Source organism: Coregonus clupeaformis, unplaced genomic scaffold, assembly GCF_020615455.1.
Source record: "Coregonus clupeaformis isolate EN_2021a unplaced genomic scaffold, ASM2061545v1 scaf0139, whole genome shotgun sequence".
Lineage (NCBI taxonomy): Eukaryota > Metazoa > Chordata > Actinopteri > Salmoniformes > Salmonidae > Coregonus > Coregonus clupeaformis.
Window position 1 is genome coordinate 337,962 of NW_025533594.1, and position 20,678 is coordinate 358,639.

The 20,678-nt window shown below is 41.5% G+C and overlaps 1 protein-coding gene across 1 annotated transcript; it reads right to left on the reverse strand.

Annotated features, from left to right (window-relative positions):
- Positions 1-3,109: 3,109 nt before the first annotated feature.
- On the reverse strand, positions 3,110-4,388 carry LOC121562119 (NAD(P)(+)--arginine ADP-ribosyltransferase 2-like). Its single transcript, XM_041874490.2, has 2 exons — positions 4,237-4,388; positions 3,110-4,028 (listed from the first exon to the last, which is right to left on the reverse strand). The coding sequence occupies exons 1-2, from the start codon at positions 4,312-4,314 to the stop codon at positions 3,252-3,254; spliced, it is 855 nt and encodes a 284-aa protein (XP_041730424.2). The 5' UTR covers positions 4,315-4,388; the 3' UTR covers positions 3,110-3,251.
- Between the last annotated feature and the right edge of the window lie 16,290 nt (positions 4,389-20,678).

The window sequence follows — 20,678 nt, forward strand, 5'->3', positions numbered from 1 at the left end:
CCTTGAATTCTAAATAAATCACCAACAGCAAAGCACCCCCACACCATCACACCTCCTCCTCCATGCTTCACGGTGGGAACCACACATGCGTAGATAATCCGTTCACCTACTCTGCATCTCACAAAATTACATGGCGGTTGGAACCAAAATTCTAAAATTTGGACTCATCAGACCAAAGGACATATTTCCACCGGTATAATGTCCATTGCTCGTGTTTCATGGCCCAAGCAAGTCTCTTGTTCTTATTGGTGTCCTTTAGCAGTGGTTTCTTTGCAGCAATTCGACCATGAAGGCCTGATTCACGCAATCTCCTCTGAACAGTTGATGTTGAGATGTGTCTGTTACTTGAACTCTGTGTAGCATTTATCTGGGCTGCAATCTGAGGTGCAGTTGCCTCTAATGAACGTATCCTCTGCAGCAGAGGTAACTCTGGGTCTTCCTTTCCTGTGGTGGACCAACTCGCTCTCTATCTTTCTCAGAAAAATCTTCTTGACCCTAACCAGTCAGGCTTCAAGATGGTTCACTCAACTGAGACTGCTATTCTCTTTGTCACGGAGGCTCTCCGCTCTGCCAAATCTGACTCTCTCTCCTCTGTTCTAATCCTCCCAGATCTGTCCGCTGCCTTCGACACTGTGGACCATCAGATCCTCCTCTCCACCCTTTCAGGGCTGGGCGTCTAAGGCTCAGCACACTCTTGGACATCTCCGACCAGGTGATGTGGAGAGGATCTGTGTCAGCTCCACATCCTCTCACTACTGCTGTCTCCCAGGGCTCGGTTCTAGGCCCTCTCCTCCTCTCTATATATCAAGTCACTTGGCTCCGTCATATCCTCAGATGGTCTCTCCTATCACTGCTATGTGGATCACATTCAACTACTTTTCTCCTTCCCCCCTTCTGACACCCTGGTGCCTGGCAGATATCTCAGCTTGGAGGTCGGCCCACCACCTCAAACTCAACCTCAACAAGGCCTGCCTGCTCCAAGACCTCTCCATTACGGTTGACAACTCCACCGTATCTCCCTCCCAGAGTGCAAAGAATCTTGGCGTGACCCTGGACAACACCCTAACTTTCTTTGCAAACATCAAAGCATTGACTCGCTCCTGCAGGTTCATGCTCTACAACATCAGTAGGTTACGACCCTACCTCACACAGGAAGTGGTGCAGGTCCTAATCCAGGCACTTGTCATCTCCCATCTGGACTACTGCAACTCGCTGTTGGCTGGGCTCCCTGCTTGTGCCATCACATCCCTGCAACTTCTCCAAAGTGCTGCAGCCTGCCTGGTATTCAACTTTCGCTCCTTTTGCACACTCCACTGGCTTCCAGTCAAAGCTCGCATCCACTACAAGACCATGGTGCTTGCCTACGGAGTAGCAAGAGGAACTGCCTCTCCCTACCTTAAGGTTATACTCAAACCTTACACCCAAACCCGAGCACTGCGTTCTGCTACCTCTGGTCTCTTGGGCCTCCAATCCCTACCGGAGGGCAGCTCCCCACTCAGCCCAGTCCAAGCTCTTCTCTGTTCTGGCACCCCAATGGTGGAACCAGCTTTCCCCTGAAGCTGGGACAGCTAGGACAGAGTCCCTGTCCACGTTCCAAAAACATCTGAAACCCCACCTCTTCAAAAGGTATCTTAAATAATCCCACAGTGACCCCTCCCACCCCCTACAAATTAAAGATCTTTAATGAACTCACACTTAACTTTCCCCCTTACTAGGTCTGACTTTGCTGATAACGACTTTTTGGAGAAAAAGTATACTTACTATGACTGTGATATGTGGTTGTCCTGCCTAGCTATCTTAAGATGAATGTACTAACTGTAAGTCACTCTGGATAAGAGTGTCTGCTAAATGACTAAAATGTAAAGTGTGTGTTAGAGCAGGGCTGGAACAAAAGCCTTCATACACACACAATAGCTCTCCAGGAGGAGGGTTATCCATCTCAGGTGTAAACGGATACAAACAAACATTCCTCTTCTTCACTTGGAGTTTGTGTGCTCTCAGGTTTGCATTGAGGGAAGCAATGGAATAGAACATACCTTTGCATGAAGTCCAGGCGTCTTCAAGATGCTGTATCTGTCTTCAAGGTAGTCACAGCCCCTCCTCTGTGCTTCTGAGAAATTACACTTACATTTTGTGCACATACAAAAGTACAATACACACTCACACACTCACACTCACACTCACACACACACACACACACACACACAAACACACACTGACACACACACACACACAAACACACAAACACACACTCACAATCACACTCACACACAGGCAGGAAACACCACATGGCTTCTGAGAATTGTTTGTTCACACATACTGAGCTATGTGTGAACATGACCAACACCAGCAGCAGCACTGCTGATACTGAGAAAAGGTTCCCCATAGTAACAGTACAGAAAGACCCTTAAACCTCCTCATCATCCTTCCCCTCTAATCAGGGACTGATTCAGGCCTGGAATACTAACAGCCAATATACCAATAATCAATCAATTGATTTATCGATCAGTCGATCAATCAACCAACCAATTAATCAGCTATCAGGGAATAAGGAAAACAGCACTACGGTAAACCTTGAGGCCCCTAGTATAAACTTCGAAGCCAATCAAGGACGGCAGGGGCGGGGCCCCACCTCTTAAGAGAATCAGCTGGTGATGCCTGTGGGCCAATCCGGGCGGGGCGTTTTGTGAAGTTGAAGCTAGTGGTAATATTTAGTCATTTGTTGAAATGTTTGTAACCCGTTGTTTGCTATTGCTGCACTAAGAAAGAAATGACAGTAAATATTCCCCCCAACAATTGGTAGTTTCCAGTATCACTTTATTGGACAATTCAATTTGTGGTATGTTATATTATATTTTAATCAGTGGCCCATTTAATGTTGTAACATTAGTTTGTCTAAATGTAGTACAGTGAAAGTTCAAATAAAAAGGATTAGACGTACTGTAGTCAAGCTCATTGATTTTCTTTATTCATTTTGCCAGAAGTTGCAGAAGGCATTTAAGTATTTTAAAGTCTCCTATGGAGTCTGATACACAGGCTAGTACAAACATCTTAATAATCACTATTTCAGGTAGTCAGGATGAGGTTTGTATGTAACATCCAACAATGAACAAATAAACGTAATACAATAAAAGCTTCAGACACTGAAAACACATTGTTTGGCTTTATTTACTTTAAGAAGGATAAGCAGTCTGGCTGTTTTATTTAAATCCTCTTTAGGGACAATTACTCAAGATCAACATAGATTTTTCTTAATTAATAATTGGCTTCTTAAAAATGTTGCAATTCAGGTTACTCTTGGGGGGTTTGATACTCTCTAGTTTGTACACAACATCGCACCAAAGGTTTTTATCATTTTCTTTCTTCAGCACGACAGTAACTTTGAACACTTCATACGGTGGAATCAACACCTCCTTTTCACGATTCCCCATTTTTGGGTAGGACTTCAGATCAGCGCCAAAACATGTCTTTACCTCAAAGCAGGACTTCTCTCCAAAATGTGTCAAGTTCTTTAGGAAAGAGCTGGAGGCAAAGTAGCCGAATCTGATTATTTTGTTAACTTTACCGACAAACTCCAAGTTGGTTCTCCGGTATGTGGTGTGACAGGTCTTTTGGTTTAGTTTCAGGAGGCGAATGGCGTCAGTCAGCAGGAAATGCAGGGAGTGGAACTGGAAGGAGGTTGTGTACTCTGTTCTATTGGTCCGGACTGCTTGGTTGAACACTGGGTACATCTTACTTTGACCTCCTGTGTAAGCACAGATAGCCTTGACATGATCATGTGTAAGTTTGTCTTTAGAATTGTACTTGGACTTGTCCTTTTTGAATCGGTCCTTCACATTTTTTGCACATCCTGCTGCCTTTTTCCAGGATTCATTGAAGATCGCTACATTTCTGTTTTCATTTGGAAGATATTCCTTCCGCACCTTGTTGTACATTTGTTCAGTGCAGCCGTTATACACGTCGTCAACAGAGTTAGGGACCATGTCTAAGGGTATGCTGGAATTCAGTCCAGGCTGATGGAGATGAACCTTCAGAGAATATGGAGGGGAAAAACAGGCAACACGTGTAAAACAGAGGAAAGGTTTTATATATTTAAATGCATTTAAATGCTCTCTCCCTCTCCCTCTCCCTCTCCCTCTCTCTCTCTCTCTCTCTCTCTCTCTCTCTCTCTCTCTCTCTCTCTCTCTCTCTCTCTCTCTCTCTCGCTCTCTCTCTCTAAATAGTTTATTCTCTTACCATCTTGGAGTCCACACCCAAAGTCCAAGCCTGGATGAAATACATCACAGTAAAGCTTAGGATCTTGTGTCTTGCCATGATGTCAAAATATGTTGGTCCAATGGCAACTTGTAATGGAGATGAATTGTCTTTTAGGATACAGAATCAGCATTGAAATGTTCAGCTTTCAGGGGGCCTTGTTATACCAGCGCTCTTGTGGTTATTTCCATAGTCCCTCCTCTCTTGCTGAGAACAGGCACCTACAGATACAAGTACCCCTCAAACCACAAACCCCTTAGCACACACACACGCACGCACACACACGCACACACACACACACACACACACACACACACACACACACACACACACACACACACACACACACACACACACACACACACACACACACACACACACACACACACACACACACACACACACACACACACACACACACACACACACACACACACACACACACACACACACACACACACACACACAGGTAGCCCCTTAGCACAGTACACACACACACACACACACACACACACACACACACACACACACACACACACACACACACACACACACACACACACACACAGGTAGCCCCTTAGCACAGTACACACACACACACACACACACACACACACACACACACACACACACACACACACACACACACACACACAGGTAGCCTAGTGTTTAAGAGCGTTGGGCTGTAATCGAAAGGTTGCTGGTTTGACTCCCGAGCCGGTAAAGGTGGAAAATCTGCCGTTTCTCTGCTTGACAAAGGCAGTTAAACCCCAACAACCACTGCTCCCTGATGTCGATTAAGGCAGCCCCCTGCACCTCTCTGATTCAGAAGGGTTAAATGTGGACAGCCCCCTGCACCTCTCTGATTCAGAAGGGTTAAATGTGGACAGCCCCCTGCACCTCTCTGATTCAGAAGAGTTGGGTTAAATGTGGACAGCCCCCTGCACCTCTCTGATTCAGAAGAGTTTGGTTAAATGTGGACAGCCCCCTGCATCTCTCTGATTCAGAAGGGTTGGATTAAATGTGGACAGCCCCCTGCACCTCTCTGATTCAGAAGAGTTGGGTCAAATGTGGAAGACACATTTTGGTTGAATGCATTCAGTTGTGCAACTGACTAGGTATCCCCCTTTCCCTTCACATACACAACCACATACAGTGTGGTGCCTAGTTGGGACAAAATCCTGCAGTATCTGATGCACTCCAGAAACAGGGTTGATTACCTCTGGCCTAGTCTCTGCCAATCATTCCTTTAGCTGGTTGAGTTAAACACTGCCCTCTTCTGCCCAGAATGCACCATGTCAAGACTCAAGGCCTCCAGGTACATTAGTGTGTGTGTTCGCTATTCTGTTGTCTCTCATGCCAATGTCCAGGTTATGATTTAGGCAGTATTCTAATACTGCTGGTTATGGTTGTTACCTTTACTTTGTTATGACTGAGATGTGAGAGACCTGGTAGGTTGATAGTGTTCAATTCCTTTGTTATGACTGAGATGTGAGAGGCCTGGTAGGTTAATAGAGTTCCATCATATTGCGTTCAAATGGTGAGGTGTGTCAGATCTGTGGTGGTTAAAAATGATAGGAGACAAGGAAATTAGACAAGGAAGGAGACATGGAAAGGAAGAAATCAGATTGAGACTATGACCATATTGTTTGGTAATATATACAGTTGAAGTCGGAAGTTTACATACACTTAGATTGGAGTCATTAAATCTCGTTTTTCAACCACTCCACAAATTTCTTGTTAACAAACTATAGTTTTGGCAAGTCGGTTAGGATACCTACTTTGTGCGTGACACAAGTAATTTTCCCAACAATTGTTAACAGACAGATTATTTCACTTATAATTCACTGTATCACAATTCCAGTGGGTCAGAAGTTTACATACACTAAGTTGACTGTGCCTTTAAACAGCTTGGGAAACTCCAGAAAATGATGTCATGGCTTTAGAAGCTTCTGAGTCAATTGCTTCCAGTTCTCTGCTGCAAATGACTGGAACGAACTGCAAAAATCTCTGAAGCTGGAGACACTTATCTCCCTCACTAACTTTAAGCATCAGTTGTCAGAGCAGCTTACCGATCACTGCACCTGTACACAGCCCATCTGTAATTAGGCCACCCAACTACCTCATCCCCATATTGTTATTTACATTGTTATTTATTTTGCTCATTTGCACCCCAGTATCTCTATTTGCACATCATCTTCTGCACATCTATCACTCCAGTGTTAATACTAAATTGTAATTATTTTGCACTATGGCCTATTTATTGCCTTACCTCCATAACATACTACATTTGCACACACTGTATATAGATTTTCTATTGTGTTATTGACTGTACGTTTTGTTTATTCCATATGTAACTCTGTGTTACTGTTGTTTTTACCGCACTGCTTTGCTTTATCTTGGCCAGGTCGCAGTTGTAAATGAGAACTTGTTCTCAACTGGCTTACCTGGTTAAATAAAGGTGAAATAAAAATAAAGAACTAAAATTGGAGGTTTACCTGTGGATGTATTTCAAGGCCTACCTTGAAACTCAGTGCCTCTTTGCTTGACATCATGGGAAAATCAAAAGAAATCAGCCAAGACCTCAGAAAAAAATTTGTAGACCTCCACAAGTCTGGTTCATCCTTGGGAGGAATTTCCAAACGCCTGAAGGTACCACGTTCATCTGTACAAACAATGGTACGCAAGTCATACCGCTCAAGAAGGAGACACATTCTGTCTCCTAGAGATTAATGTACTTTGGTGCGAAAAGTGCAAATCAATCCCAGAACAACAACAGACCTTGTGAAGATGCTGGAGGAAACAGGTACAAAAGTTTCTATATCCACAGTAATACGAGTCCTATATCGAAATAACCTGAAAGGCAGCTCAGCAAGGAAGAAGCCACTGCTCCAAAACCGCCATAAAAAAGCCAGACTACGGTTTGCAACTGCAAATGGGGACAAAGATTGTACATTGTGGAGAAATGTTCTCTGGTCTGATGAAACAAAAATAAAACTGTTTGGCCATAATGACCATCGTTATGTTTGGAGGAAAAAGGGGTAGGCTTGCAAGCCGAAGAACACCATCCCAACCGTGAAGCACCGGGGTGGCAGCATCATGCTGTAGGGGTGCTTTGCTGCAGGAAGGACGGGTGCACTTCACAAAATAGATGGCATCATGAGGAAGGAAAATGATGTGGATATAGTGAAGCAACATCTCAAGACATCAGTCAGGAAGTTAAAGCTTGGTCGCAAATGGGTCTTCCAAATGGACAATGACCCCAAGCATACTTCCAAAGTTGTGGCAAAATGGCTTAAGGACAACAAAGTCAAGGTATTGGAGTGGCCATCACAAAGCCCTGACCTCAATCCTGTAGAAAATTTGTGGACAGAACTGAAAAAGCATGTGCGAGCAAGGATGCCTACAAACCTGACTCAGTTACACCAGCTCTGTCAGGAGGAATTGGCCAAAATTCACCCAACTTATTGTGGAAAGCTTGTGGAAGGCTACCCGAAACGTTTGACCCAAGTTAAACAATTTAACGGCAATGCTACCAAATACTAATTGAGTGTATGTACACTTCTGACCCACTGTGAATGTGATGAAATAAATAATAGCTGAAATAAATCATTCTCTCTACTATTATCTGACATTTCACTTTCTTCAAATAAAGTGGGGATCCTAACTGACCTAAGACAGGGAATTTTTACTAGGATTAAATGTCAGGAATTGTGAAAAACAGAGTTTAAATGTATTTGACTAAGGTGTATGTAAACGTCCGACTTCAAGTTTATATGATGGAGTTCTGCCACTATTTTGGTAGCACCTAATCCAACAGTTCTATATGTTTATACAACGGGTGGGTCCAATACTGAATGCTGATTGGTTAAAATTCCAGCCGGTGTCTATTCCATAAGTTACCACCGGCTAAATCTATGACGTTAAAATGACTCTTTACTCTGTTACGTCTGACTGCTCTATCCACTGTCTCATCAGCCCAGGCAGGGAAGTTATAAACTTAAGATATTCATGATCATTTCCATGTCTTAGAGATATTGTGTTTTATAGTACTGTAGTGTCAAAACAACAGTTAGTGTCAAAGTAACCAGTGGATAGACAGTAGATGTTATGACAGTTCACTGCCACCCTGTGGCGTCTGTTGTCTCTGCTAGTCAACACGATGGCTGCTGAACGCTTCCTTCATTACCAAGTCCCGCCCCCTCTGTCCTCCAACCCCACTCATGACATTGGCAACGTTCCAGGCTGACTACATTGAAGTCGCCTGCCAGATCTCACAACGCCTGGATTGGTGTTTAACATATCAGTTAACCAAATCATATGGTATAGCAATCTAATGCCCAATGGTTGCTGTGTGCAGCCTGACTGCAATATAGTCTGCCTTGAACGAGACCGTTCTCTCCTCGTTGTGGTTGATAGACTTTGCAGTGCTGAGCTCTGAACTCACAGACACAGGAAACTACTAACCCTTCTCCTGCTCTCCCTCCCTCCCATCTCCCTCTGACCTCACAGACACAGGAAACTACTAACCCTTCTCCTGCTCTCCCTCCCTCCCTCCCATCTCCCTCTGACCTCACAGACACAGGATACTACTATTCCTGCTACTGCTCTCCCTCCCTCCCATCTCCCTCTCTCCCTCCCTCCCTCCCTCCCTCCCTCTCTCTCTCTCTCTCTCTCTCTCTCTCTCTCTCTCTCCCTCCCCCCTCCCTCCCTCCCTCCCCCCCTCCCTCCCTCTGACAGCCACATCTTCTCTCTCTGGTTAGCCAGCCTACTTGTTACTCTTTGGCCTCCAGTTTATTTCAAAGCCATGACTAAGTGTTACTTCTCTGTAAAACTATGTCTAATGATTCATTTGAAAGTCAACAATACATTTGTTACCTGCATGTAAGTGGAATGACAGACGATCAGATTAGCCAAATAGCTAACTAGGTGAGGTTGTTGCCGCAGTGCCGCAAATGTATCCTCTGTAAATGGCATCAAGTTTATTAACACATAATGGATCAAGAGGACATGTTCGCAGGTAGTCAGGAAGCGGGTGCAGAAGGTGAGTTTAACAATAAACGTGAAGAAAATACAAAACAGGAGAAGTGTCCTGAACGTAACCAAAACCAGCCTGATGACTGAGGCTTACTGAGGGCTATATGAAGGGAGAGAAAACAGGGTGGTGATGAAGTCCAGGTGTGCTTAACGATGGGGAGCAGGTGTGCACAATGTGGGTTGCCAGGTGTGCACAATGTGTGTTGCCAGTATTGGTGGTTAGTAGACCGGCGATGTCGAGCGTCCGAGGGAGGGAGCAGGAGGAGGCGTGACCGTAATACTGCTCAATGCTTTTCTTTATTGGTTTCAATACAAGTTCCAGTGCACATGATAACCAATGGGAACTTACCAATAGATTAAATCAACAAATGGCCATTCAATGTCAAGAGGACAACAGTAACCATTTCAGGTTAAGCCGTTTTACATAGGATCATTACAATGGAAAGAAAGATGCTAACAAATGTCAACAAATAACAAGTTACCCATTATATTAAATGCCAACAAATAAGAAAAAAACGTCCGTTTGTTTTAGATTACTTCTCGCTGTACATTGATGGGAGGGAATCAATAACATAATGGTGAATATTAACACTATATTGATGGGGTGGAGGGAATCAGTAACATAATGGTGAATATTAACACTATATTGATAGGGTGGAGGGAATCAGTAACATAATGGTGAATATTAACACTATATTGATGGGGTGGAGGGAATCAGTAACATAATGGTGAATATTAACACTATATTGATGGGGTGGAGGGAATCAGTAACATAATGGTGAATATTAACACTATATTGATGGGGTGGAGGGAATCAGTAACATAATGGTGAATATTAACACTATATTGATGGGGTGGAGGGAATCAGTAACATAATGGTGAATATTAACACTATATTGATGGGGTGGAGGGAATCAGTAACATAATGGTGAATATTAACACTATATTGATTGGGTGGAGGGAATCAGTAACATAATGGTGAATATAAACACTATATTGATGGGGTGGAGGGAATCAGGAACATAATGGTGAATATTAACACTATATTGATTGGGTGGAGGGAATCAGTAACATAATGGTGAATATAAACACTATATTGATGGGGTGGAGGGAATCAGGAACATAATGGTGAATATTAACACTATATTGATGGGAGGGAATCAGTAACATAATGATGAATATAAACACTATATTGATGGGGTGGAGGTTATCAGTAACATAATGGTGAATATAAACACTATATTGATGGGGTGGAGGTTATCAGTAACATAATGGTGAATATAAACACTATATTGATGGGGTGGAGGGAATCAGTAACATAATGGTGAATATAAACACTATATTGATGGGGTGGAGGGAATCAGGAACATAATGGTGAATATTAACACTATATTGATGGGAGGGAATCAGTAACATAATGGTGAATATAAACACTATATTGATGGGGTGGAGGGAATCAGTAACATAATGGTGAATATAAACACTATATTGATGGGGTGGAGGGAATCAGTAACATAATGGTGAATATTAACACTATATTGATGGGGTGGAGGGAATCAGTAACATAATGGTGAATATAAACACTATATTGATGGGAGGGAATCAGTAACATAATGGTGAATATAAACACTATATTGATGGGGTGGAGGGAATCAGTAACATAATGGTGAATATAAACACTATATTGATGGGGTGGAGGGAATCAGTAACATAATGGTGAATATTAACACTATATTGATGGGGTGGAGGGAATCAGTAACATAATGGTGAATATAAACACTATATTGATGGGGTGGAGGGAATCAGTAACATAATGGTGAATATTAACACTATATTGATGGGGTGGAGGGAATCAGTAACATAATGGTGAATATTAACACTATATTGATGGGGTGGAGGGAATCAGTAACATAATGGTGAATATTAACACTATATTGATGGGGTGGAGGTTATCAGTAACATAATGGTGAATATTAACACTATATTGATGGGGTGGAGGGAATCAGTAACAAAATGGTGAATATTAACACTATATTGATGGGGTGGAGGGAATCAGTAACATAATGGTGAATATTAACACTATATTGATGGGGTGGAGGTTATCAGTAACATAATGGTGAATATTAACTCTATATTGATGGGGTGGAGGTTATCAGTAACATAATGGTGAATATTAACACAATATTGATTGGGTGGAGGGAATCAGTAACATAATGGTGAATATTAACACTATATTGATGGGGTGGAGGGAATCAGTAACATAATGGTGAATATAAACACTATATTGATGGGGTGGAGGTTATCAGTAACATAATGGTGAATATAAACACTATATTGATGGGAGGGAATCAGTAACATAATGGTGAATATAAACACTATATTGATGGGGTGGAGGGAATCAGTAACATAATGATGAATATAAACACTATATTGATGGGGTGGAGGGAATCAGTAACATAATGGTGAATATTAACACTATATTGATGGGGTGGAGGTTATCAGTAACATAATGGTGAATATTAACACTATATTGATGGGGTGGAGGGAATCAGTAACATAATGGTGAATATTAACACTATATTGATGGGGTGGAGGGAATCAGTAACATAATAGTGAATATTAACACTATATTGATGGGGTGGAGGTTATCAGGACTTGTGTTAGCAAACTGTCTGATAAAATCTACTTATACCTGGTCAGAGATCTGACTTTACAAGCAGACATGACCACAAACCATGTTCCCACACTGAAGCACCAGATAATATCTGCACAAAGTCATGTAGATCTTCATGTCTGCACACGTACACACACAAGTACACACACAAACACACACACACACACAGACACGCATGAGAATGTACACAGCTCTACCTTGGATCCCCACAGGCCCATTTTCATCTAAAAGTGATGCTGCTGAGAAAGAGTTAACGCTCCGCCTTTCTGTCTTTCTGACACTCCCCTCGACCCCAAGTCAACCACTGCTCCTCCCCTTGACCCCAAGTCAATCACTGCTCCTCCCCTTGACCCCAAGTCAATCACTGCTCCTCCCCTCGACCCCAAGTTAACCACTGCTCCTCCCCTTGACCCCAAGTCAATCACTGCTCCTCCCCTCGACCCCAAGTCATTTATTCATATCGCCAAGATTTGCATTATTCATTCTTTACTGAATGGTTAAATATATTTCTACATGGTGTTCTCTTTCTGGACTACAATTTGTAATAGCTTTCCACTGGGCAAAAACTGGTTGAATCAACATTGTTTCCATGTGATTTCAAACCCAAAAAATCACTGTGATGATGTTGAATCAACTTTTGGATTTGCTAAAAGTAATCAACGTAAGGGTATTTCATATTTTTTCACCCAACTCAACCAAATGTAAATCAAAACCAGACGTTGAACTGACGTCTGTTAATAGGCCAAGAGTGTGCAAAGCTGTCATCAAGGCAAAGGGTGGCTATTTGAAGAATCTCAAATATTAAATATATTTTGATTTGTTTAACACTTCTTTGGTTACTACATGATTCCATATGTGTTATTTCATAGTTTTGATGTCTTCACGACTATTCTGTAATGTAAAAAATTGTAAAAATAAAGAAAAAGCCTTGAATGAGAAGGTGTTCTAAAACTTTTGGCTGGTAGTGTATATATATTTATCTTTCTTAACAACAGACATTTCTATTCAACCTCCAGAAGAGAGCCTGGATTGGTCTGACTGACTCTGTTCAGGAGGGGACCTGGAAATGGGTGGACGGCACATCACTGTCCACAGGGTGAGAGATGATAACTAATCTGTGTATAAGACTCCATTCAAAATGTTTCTATACATGTTATTGTTATTGATGATAGCAGTAAACAAAGTTAACTTTAAGATGAAACATTCCTGTATATTATTTAGGATTGTAATGTTCTGTGATTTCTGACTGTTGTTAACCCTGTCATACTGGTATTAACCTTGATATCGAAATGTTTTTAACCCTGTAGGTACTGGTATTAACCATGATATCTGACTGTTTTTAACCCTGTAGGTTACTGGTATTAACCATGATATCTGACGGTATTTAACCCTGTAGGTACTGGTATTAACCATGATATCTGACTGTGTTTAACCCTGTAGGTACTGGTATTAACCATGATATCTGACTGCTTTTAACCCTGTAGGTACTGGTATTAACCATGATATCTGACTGTTTTTAACCCTGTAGGTTACCGGTATTAACCATGATATCTGACGGTATTTAACCCTGTAGGTACTGGTATTAACCATGATATCTGACTGTGTTTAACCCTGTAGGTACTGGTATTAACCATGATATCTGACTGTTTTTAACCCTGTAGGTTACTGGTATTAACCATGATATCTGACGGTATTTAACCCTGTAGGTACTGGTATTAACCATGATATCTGACTGTTTTTAACCCTGTAGGTACTGGTATTAACCAGGATATCTGACTGTTTTTAACCCTGTAGGTACTGGTATTAACCATGATATCTGACTGTTGTTTACCCTGTAGGTACTGGTATTAACCATGATATCTGACTGTATTTAACCCTGTAGGTACTGGTATTAACCATGATATCTGACTGTTTTTAACCCTGTAGGTACTGGTATTAACCATGATATCTGATGGTATTTAACCCTGTAGGTACTGGTATTAACCATGATATCTGACGGTATTTAACCCTATAGGTACTGGTATTAACCATGATATCTGACGGTATTTAACCCTATAGGTACTGGTATTAACCATGATATCTGACTGTTTTTAACCCTGTAGGTACTGGTATTAACCATGATATCTGACTCTTTTTAACCCTGTAGGTACTGGTATTAACCATGATATCTGACTGTTTTTAACCCTGTAGGTACTGGTATTAACCATGATATCTGACTGTTTTTAACCCTGTAGGTACTGGTATTAACCATGATATCTGACTGTTTTTAACCCTGTAGGTACTGGTATTAACCATGATATCTGACTGTTTTTAACCCTGGAGGTACTGGTATTAACCATGATATCTGACTGTTGTTAACCCTGTAGGTACTGGTATTAACCATGATATCTGACTGTTTTTAACCCTGTAGGTACTGGTATTAACCATGATATCTGACTGTTTTTAACCCTGTAGGTGCTGGTATTAACCATGATATCTGACTGTTTTTAACCCTGTAGGTACTGGTATTAACCATGATATCTGACTGTTTTTAACCCTGTAGGTACTGGTATTAACCATGATATCTGACTGTTTTTAACCCTGTAGGTGCTGGTATTAACCATGATATCTGACTGTTTTTAACCCTGTAGGTGCTGGTATGACCAACAGCCTGATAATACAGGTCCTACTGGGGATGACAACTGTGCTGAGATATACAAAGATCAGCATCTTCTAAAGGCATGGAATGACATGTCATGTGACAGCAAACTCAACTGGATTTGTGAGAAAGTGGTTTAACATCACCATGACAACATACTGTAACACGTACAGTAGCCTACAGTGCACACAACTTCCTCCTTCTCTCTCTCTCTCTCTCTCTCTCTCTCTCTCTCTCTCTCTCTCTCTCTCTCTCTCTCTCTCTCTCTCTCTCTCTCTCTCTCTCTCTCTCTCTCTCTCTCTCTCTCTCTCTCTCTCTCTCTCTGTCACTCTCTCTCTCTCAAACCTACAAACCACTTATTGTTGTTTATTTGTTTGTAGTATCATATTCATACAAGTCCTACTAATTTCCTGCTTGTAGCTTCCTGTGTACCAGTAGTTATGTTTCACACATCATCAGATACAACATTACGTTAATATATTTGACTTTTTGCACACTCTACATGCAGTGCATTTCATCAATTACAATTCAAATACATTCTTCTTACTTGCTACATATATTTACATGCTCCCATTTAGGTCTGGTGCAAACATTCTCAACCCTACCAAACCACCATTACATACACTGTATAGGAGTGTAGTAGAGATATCAAAGGGTATCAAAGGATGTTACTTAATCATTTTTGACAGTCAGTCTTTGTTGTCAAGTTACATATAAGCACAATATCAAATGCTCATATTTGACTGTTGTTCCCCTATATGGGTCCCAAAAGAGGGAAGTGAAGTGGTTAAACCAGCTGTCACTCAAAAACTCCTCCACCAATCAGGTTCATCAAGTGAGAGGAGAGCCCTGGTGGTTTCTGTTGTCATCTCATCCTCACTGGTTAAGCCTACCCACCCTCAATATCCACTTGGAGCAGCTTGTAGTGTCACATCTATTGTATGGACATTATAATGATCCATGTTTGTAGTCCTGGACCTCCTGAACATGTTGGTGTATATTTGGGAGTAAACAGAGGGTCCAAATCAGTAGAAAGGTGAAAGGAAGGAGGAGTTCTGGAAACTCCCTGAATTATCTTGGGGCTGTTACATATGATATTTAATATATGTTAACAGCTAGACTTTGTTCTCCACTTCCCCTCTATTATCTATATCTTCCTGGTATGATAGTGTCCTGTCCATCATCACAAATAGCAAGTCTCATTCCCTGGGCAGGAGGACTGTGTTGAGATATACTCTGGACAAGATGACCATGTAGAGACATGGAATGATTTATATTGTGCCGCAGAAAATGGTTTTACAATAAGCACTGTAACAATCAATCACACGCACACATGCACATAAGTACGTACACAAGTATGCAAACTTGTTCAATTTTTTGTATTAGCATAGCCACAACTACCCGTGTCATTTTGTTGATACTTCCCTAGAGTTAACACCTACAGCAGTCACACAGACAGAGACACACAGATGACTCATAGACAGAGATATCACTAGAAGCAGAGACGTAACGTATAGAGGGCTTGCAGTTGACGTACAACGCCTCCTGGCGGCCATGTTGGAAGACCACCACATTAATTCTAGAAGCAGAGACTTAATGTATAGTAGACCTACATAGAAAGAAAGACCCAGGCATTGTTACAGATGTCAAAGGTCATCTATGTTGAGCCGGATATGAACAACAAGGTCAAGTTGGAGATGGAGGAGGGGATTGTGGATATCTGTAGGTGCTGGTGTTAACCATGATATCTGACTGTTTTTAACCCTGTAGGTACTGGTATTAACAATGATATCTGACTGTTTTTAACCCTGTAGGTACTGGTATTAACAATGATATCTGACTGTTTTTAACCCTGTAGGTACTGGTATTAACCATGATATCTGACTGTTTTTAACCCTGTAGGTACTGGTATTAACAATGATATCTGACTGTTTTTAACCCTGTAGGTACTGGTATTAACCATGATATCTGATGGTTTTTAACCCTGAAGGTACTGGTATTAACCATGATATCTGATGGTTTTTAACCCTGTAGGTACTGGTATTAACCATGATATCTGATGGTTTTTAACCCTGTAGGTGCTGGTATTAACCATGATATCTGATGTTTTTTAACCCTGTAGGTACTGGTATTAACCATGATATCTGATGGTTTTTAACCCTATAGGTACTGGTATTAACCATGATATCTGATGGTTTTTAACCCTATAGGTACTGGTATTAACCATGATATCTGACTGTTTTTAACCCTATAGGTACTGGTATTAACCATGATATCTGACTGTTTTTAACCCTCTGGGGACTGGTATTAACCATGATATCTGACTGTTTTTAACCCTGTAGGTACTGGTATTAACCATGATATCTGACTGTTTTTAACCCTGTAGGTACTGGTATTAACCATGATATCTGACTGTTTTTTACCCTGTAGGTACTGGCATTAACCATGATATCTGACTGTTTTTAACCCTGTAGGTGCTGGTGTTAACCATGATATCTGACTGTTTTTAACCCTATAGGTACTGGTATTAACCATGATATCTGACCGTTTTTAACCCTGTAGGTGCTGGTATTAACCATGATATCTGACTGTTTTTAACCCTGTAGGTGCTGGTATTAACCATGATATCTGACTGTTTTTAACCCTGTAGGTATTGGTATTAACCATGATATCTGATGGATTTTAACCCTGTAGGTATTGGTATTAACCATGATATCTGATGGATTTTAACCCTGTAGGTACTGGTATTAACCATGATATCTGACTGTTTTTAACCCTGTAGGTATTGGTATTAACCATGATATCTGATGGATTTTAACCCTGTAGGTACTGGTATTAACCATGATATCTGACTGTTTTTAACCCTGTAGGTACTGGTATTAACCATGATATCTGACTGTTTTTAACCCTGTAGGTACTGGTATTAACCATGATATCTGACAGTTTTTAACCCTGTAGGTACTGGTATGACCCACAGCCTGATAATGCAGGTCCTACTGGGGAGGAGGACTGTGCTGAGATACACAAAGATCAGAGTCCTCTGGAGGCCTGAAATGACATGTCATGTGGCAGCAAACTCAACTGGATTTGTGATATAGAAATTAAAATATGTACAGGTTAAAAGTAATGACTAAATGTTCCACCCTTAAATATAGTTGTGAAATGTTCTTGTTTTAAGTATGATTAGTACTTTCTTAGTAGTGACTCATTATTACACTCCGAAACTGTGTGAGATGTGTTAGAATCTACTACCTGGTAATGTGTGAGTGTAGGACCAGTAAAGATTATGACATTGTGTTACTATTTAGCAATGTGAGTAGGAGTTAGACCGGATGGCGAAGAAGAAGGAGAACTGTTAAACATTGTGCAGAATATTGTGAGAACTGCGATAACTGAGGAATGCAGAGAGTCGACTATGATAAGACAATGTGTGTTTATGTATGTGTGTGTATGTGTGTGTATGTATGTGTGTATGTATGTGTATGTATGTGTGTGTGTGTGTTTATGTATGTGTGTGTGTGTGTATGTGTGTGTGTGTGTGAACTGATGGTCAGGAGAGCAGTTTTAAAGTGGAAAACTACAGCCCATCTGCAGAGGGGTGGGATTTTCGTATGACGTGTGCGTCTAAAAATATTGTACGACCATTTTGTGGCAGAATTCTCAATGAATAAAGGCCTGACTATGCAGAGTGGGACTCTGTCCGTTTCTTGATCCAAAAGCATTACAACCTTTTGGGAGACGCACGGAGACACTGAAAATGTTAGTTAAATAATTCTCATAACAATATGTGAGAAAGTGGTTTAACATCACCATGACAACATACTGTAACACATACAGCATCATACAGTGCACACAACTTCCTCCTTCTCTCTCTCTCTCTCTCTCTCTCTCTCTCTCTCTCTCTCTCTCTCTCTCTCTCTCTCTCTCTCTCTCTCTCTCTCTCTCTCTCTCTCTCTCTCTCTCTCTCTCTCTCTCTCTCTCTCTCTCTCTATCAAACCCACATACACACATGCATGCACACAAACTTAGTATTTATTTTTTGTATCATGTGAATGTAAGTCCTACTTATTTCCTGTTTGTAGTTTCCTGTGTACCAGTAGTTATGTTTCACATATCATCAGAGTCAACCTGAATTTAGTTCATTGGTGAAAGGCCAGAGCAGAAACAGGCACAGAGACAGACACAGGGGTAACGTTAGGACCAGAAACTGAGAATAGACTGAAAACACAAACAGTTGTTGGAGATGTCTGATGCCATCTATGCTGAGCCAGATATGAACAAGAAGGTCAAGTTTGACAGAGGTGAGATGGAGGAGAGGACTGTGGTTATCTACATCAGTGCAGACACCCTGAGAGATGGTGAGACCAGCACCAAGAGAGAAGAGACTGCTCCTAATAATGGACCAGGAGACCAGTACTTAGGTAAGACACACACACACAACCCTATTAGAGGAGAAAGTCCAAGGTCCCTCCCTTCGGAAATTATTCTCCAATGTGTTTTGAGAAGGGTGTGGGGGGGAGAGAGAGGATGCGAGGAGGATTGGAGGAAGGATGAATTGAGAAAGAGCCCGAATGCAAGTCTGTAAAACCACTATTTCCACTCTATGGTGAGTTAATCTCTCACTTCAATCCAACCATCAACATGAGAGAGAGAGAGAGAGAGAGAGAGAGAGAGAGAGAGAGAGAGAGAGAGAGAGAGAGAGAGAGAGAGAGAGAGAGAGAGAGAGAGAGAGAGAGAGAGAGAGCGAGAGCGAGAGAGAGAGTTACTGTGGGTTATTGTAACACCAATTTCTCACAGATCCAGTTATGATTTGTGCAACATTTGTCATCATTCCATGTCTTTACAGAGTCATCTTGTCCATAGTATATCTCACCACAGTCCTCCTGCCCAGAGAACTGACCACCATTATCAGGCTGTCCTGCCCCCCAGTACCTAAACAACACAGAGAACCAGACAGTCAGACACTGTGGTACAAACATCCTTATAGACATATGTTTTTTTTTCAGCTGTAAAGACACTCTCTAAGATGAGCATGCCATTATCAACACTCTATGATGCTTCTATAGAGTCTAAACATATATTTTTAGGAACATGATTGGAAGCTCTCTTTCTCTCTCGTTGTTTATCTGGTAGTCTAGTAATTATTATGTTGATGGTTGGATACAGTGAGAAGGAGGAGAGGAGATAGGAGGAGAGGAGATGGGAGGAGAGGAGATGGGAGGAGAGGAGATAGGAGGAGAGGAGATAGGAGGAGAGGAGATGGGAGGAGAGGAGATAAGATGAGAGGAGATAGGAGGAGAGGAGATAGGAGGAGAGGAGATGGGAGGAGAGGAGATAAGATGAGAGGAGATAGGAGGAGAGGAGATAAGATGAGAGGAGATAGAAGGAGAGGAGATAGGAGAGGAGATAGGAAGAGAGGAGATCGGAGAGGAATCTAGGAAAGACTAATAGAGATAGAGCCTTAGTGTCAGAGAGACATAGAGGAGGAAGAAGAACATTAAGAGAATGAGGAAGAGAGAAAAAATAAGACAAATAATAGTTGTGTTTAGATTTAGAGGAGAGTATGTAGACATACTGTACTCTGGAAAATGACTCTTCATTATTTTATTAGAAACATGTCATGTAATTTGACATAGGTTGAGGCTAAGTAAAACAATTAATTAAAAAAAACGATGCTAATGAAAGCCGTGACTCACAACCTTCACTGTACAAGGGACAACGTGTAGTTGACCAATGGTAACACACTGCACCATGCAACAGTGGACCTGGCTGCTACATACCCACTCACTCATGCATGGTGTCTATCTACTGTTGTGTCTCTTCCTGGAGGTTGCTGTCTGCTCAAACCACTGGTCAAGGTGTGAAGTCCTCCCTAAATCTATAACACTGTACGTTCTCAGACACAGACTGTTAAATTAAAGCAGATGTTTAAGAGGATATACCACAGAATATACTGTCCGTTGTATTGTGTGCAGCTCCATAAAGTACCAAAGTATATTTTAAGGGGGCAATTAGAATTAGCCTTTATATGGAGCAGTCTGAGGATATTTATGCTAATGTTGACAGGAAGAGCTG

Excerpts from the sequence above, each read along its gene's own strand:
- LOC121562119 (XM_041874490.2), bottom strand. The coding sequence starts at position 4,314 with ATGGCAAGACACAAGATCCTAAGCTTTACTGTGATGTATTTCATCCAG. Across the intron at positions 4,029-4,236 it reads TGGGTGTGGACTCCAAGATG|GTTCATCTCCATCAGCCTGG; the intron begins GTAAGAGAATAA and ends TATTCTCTGAAG.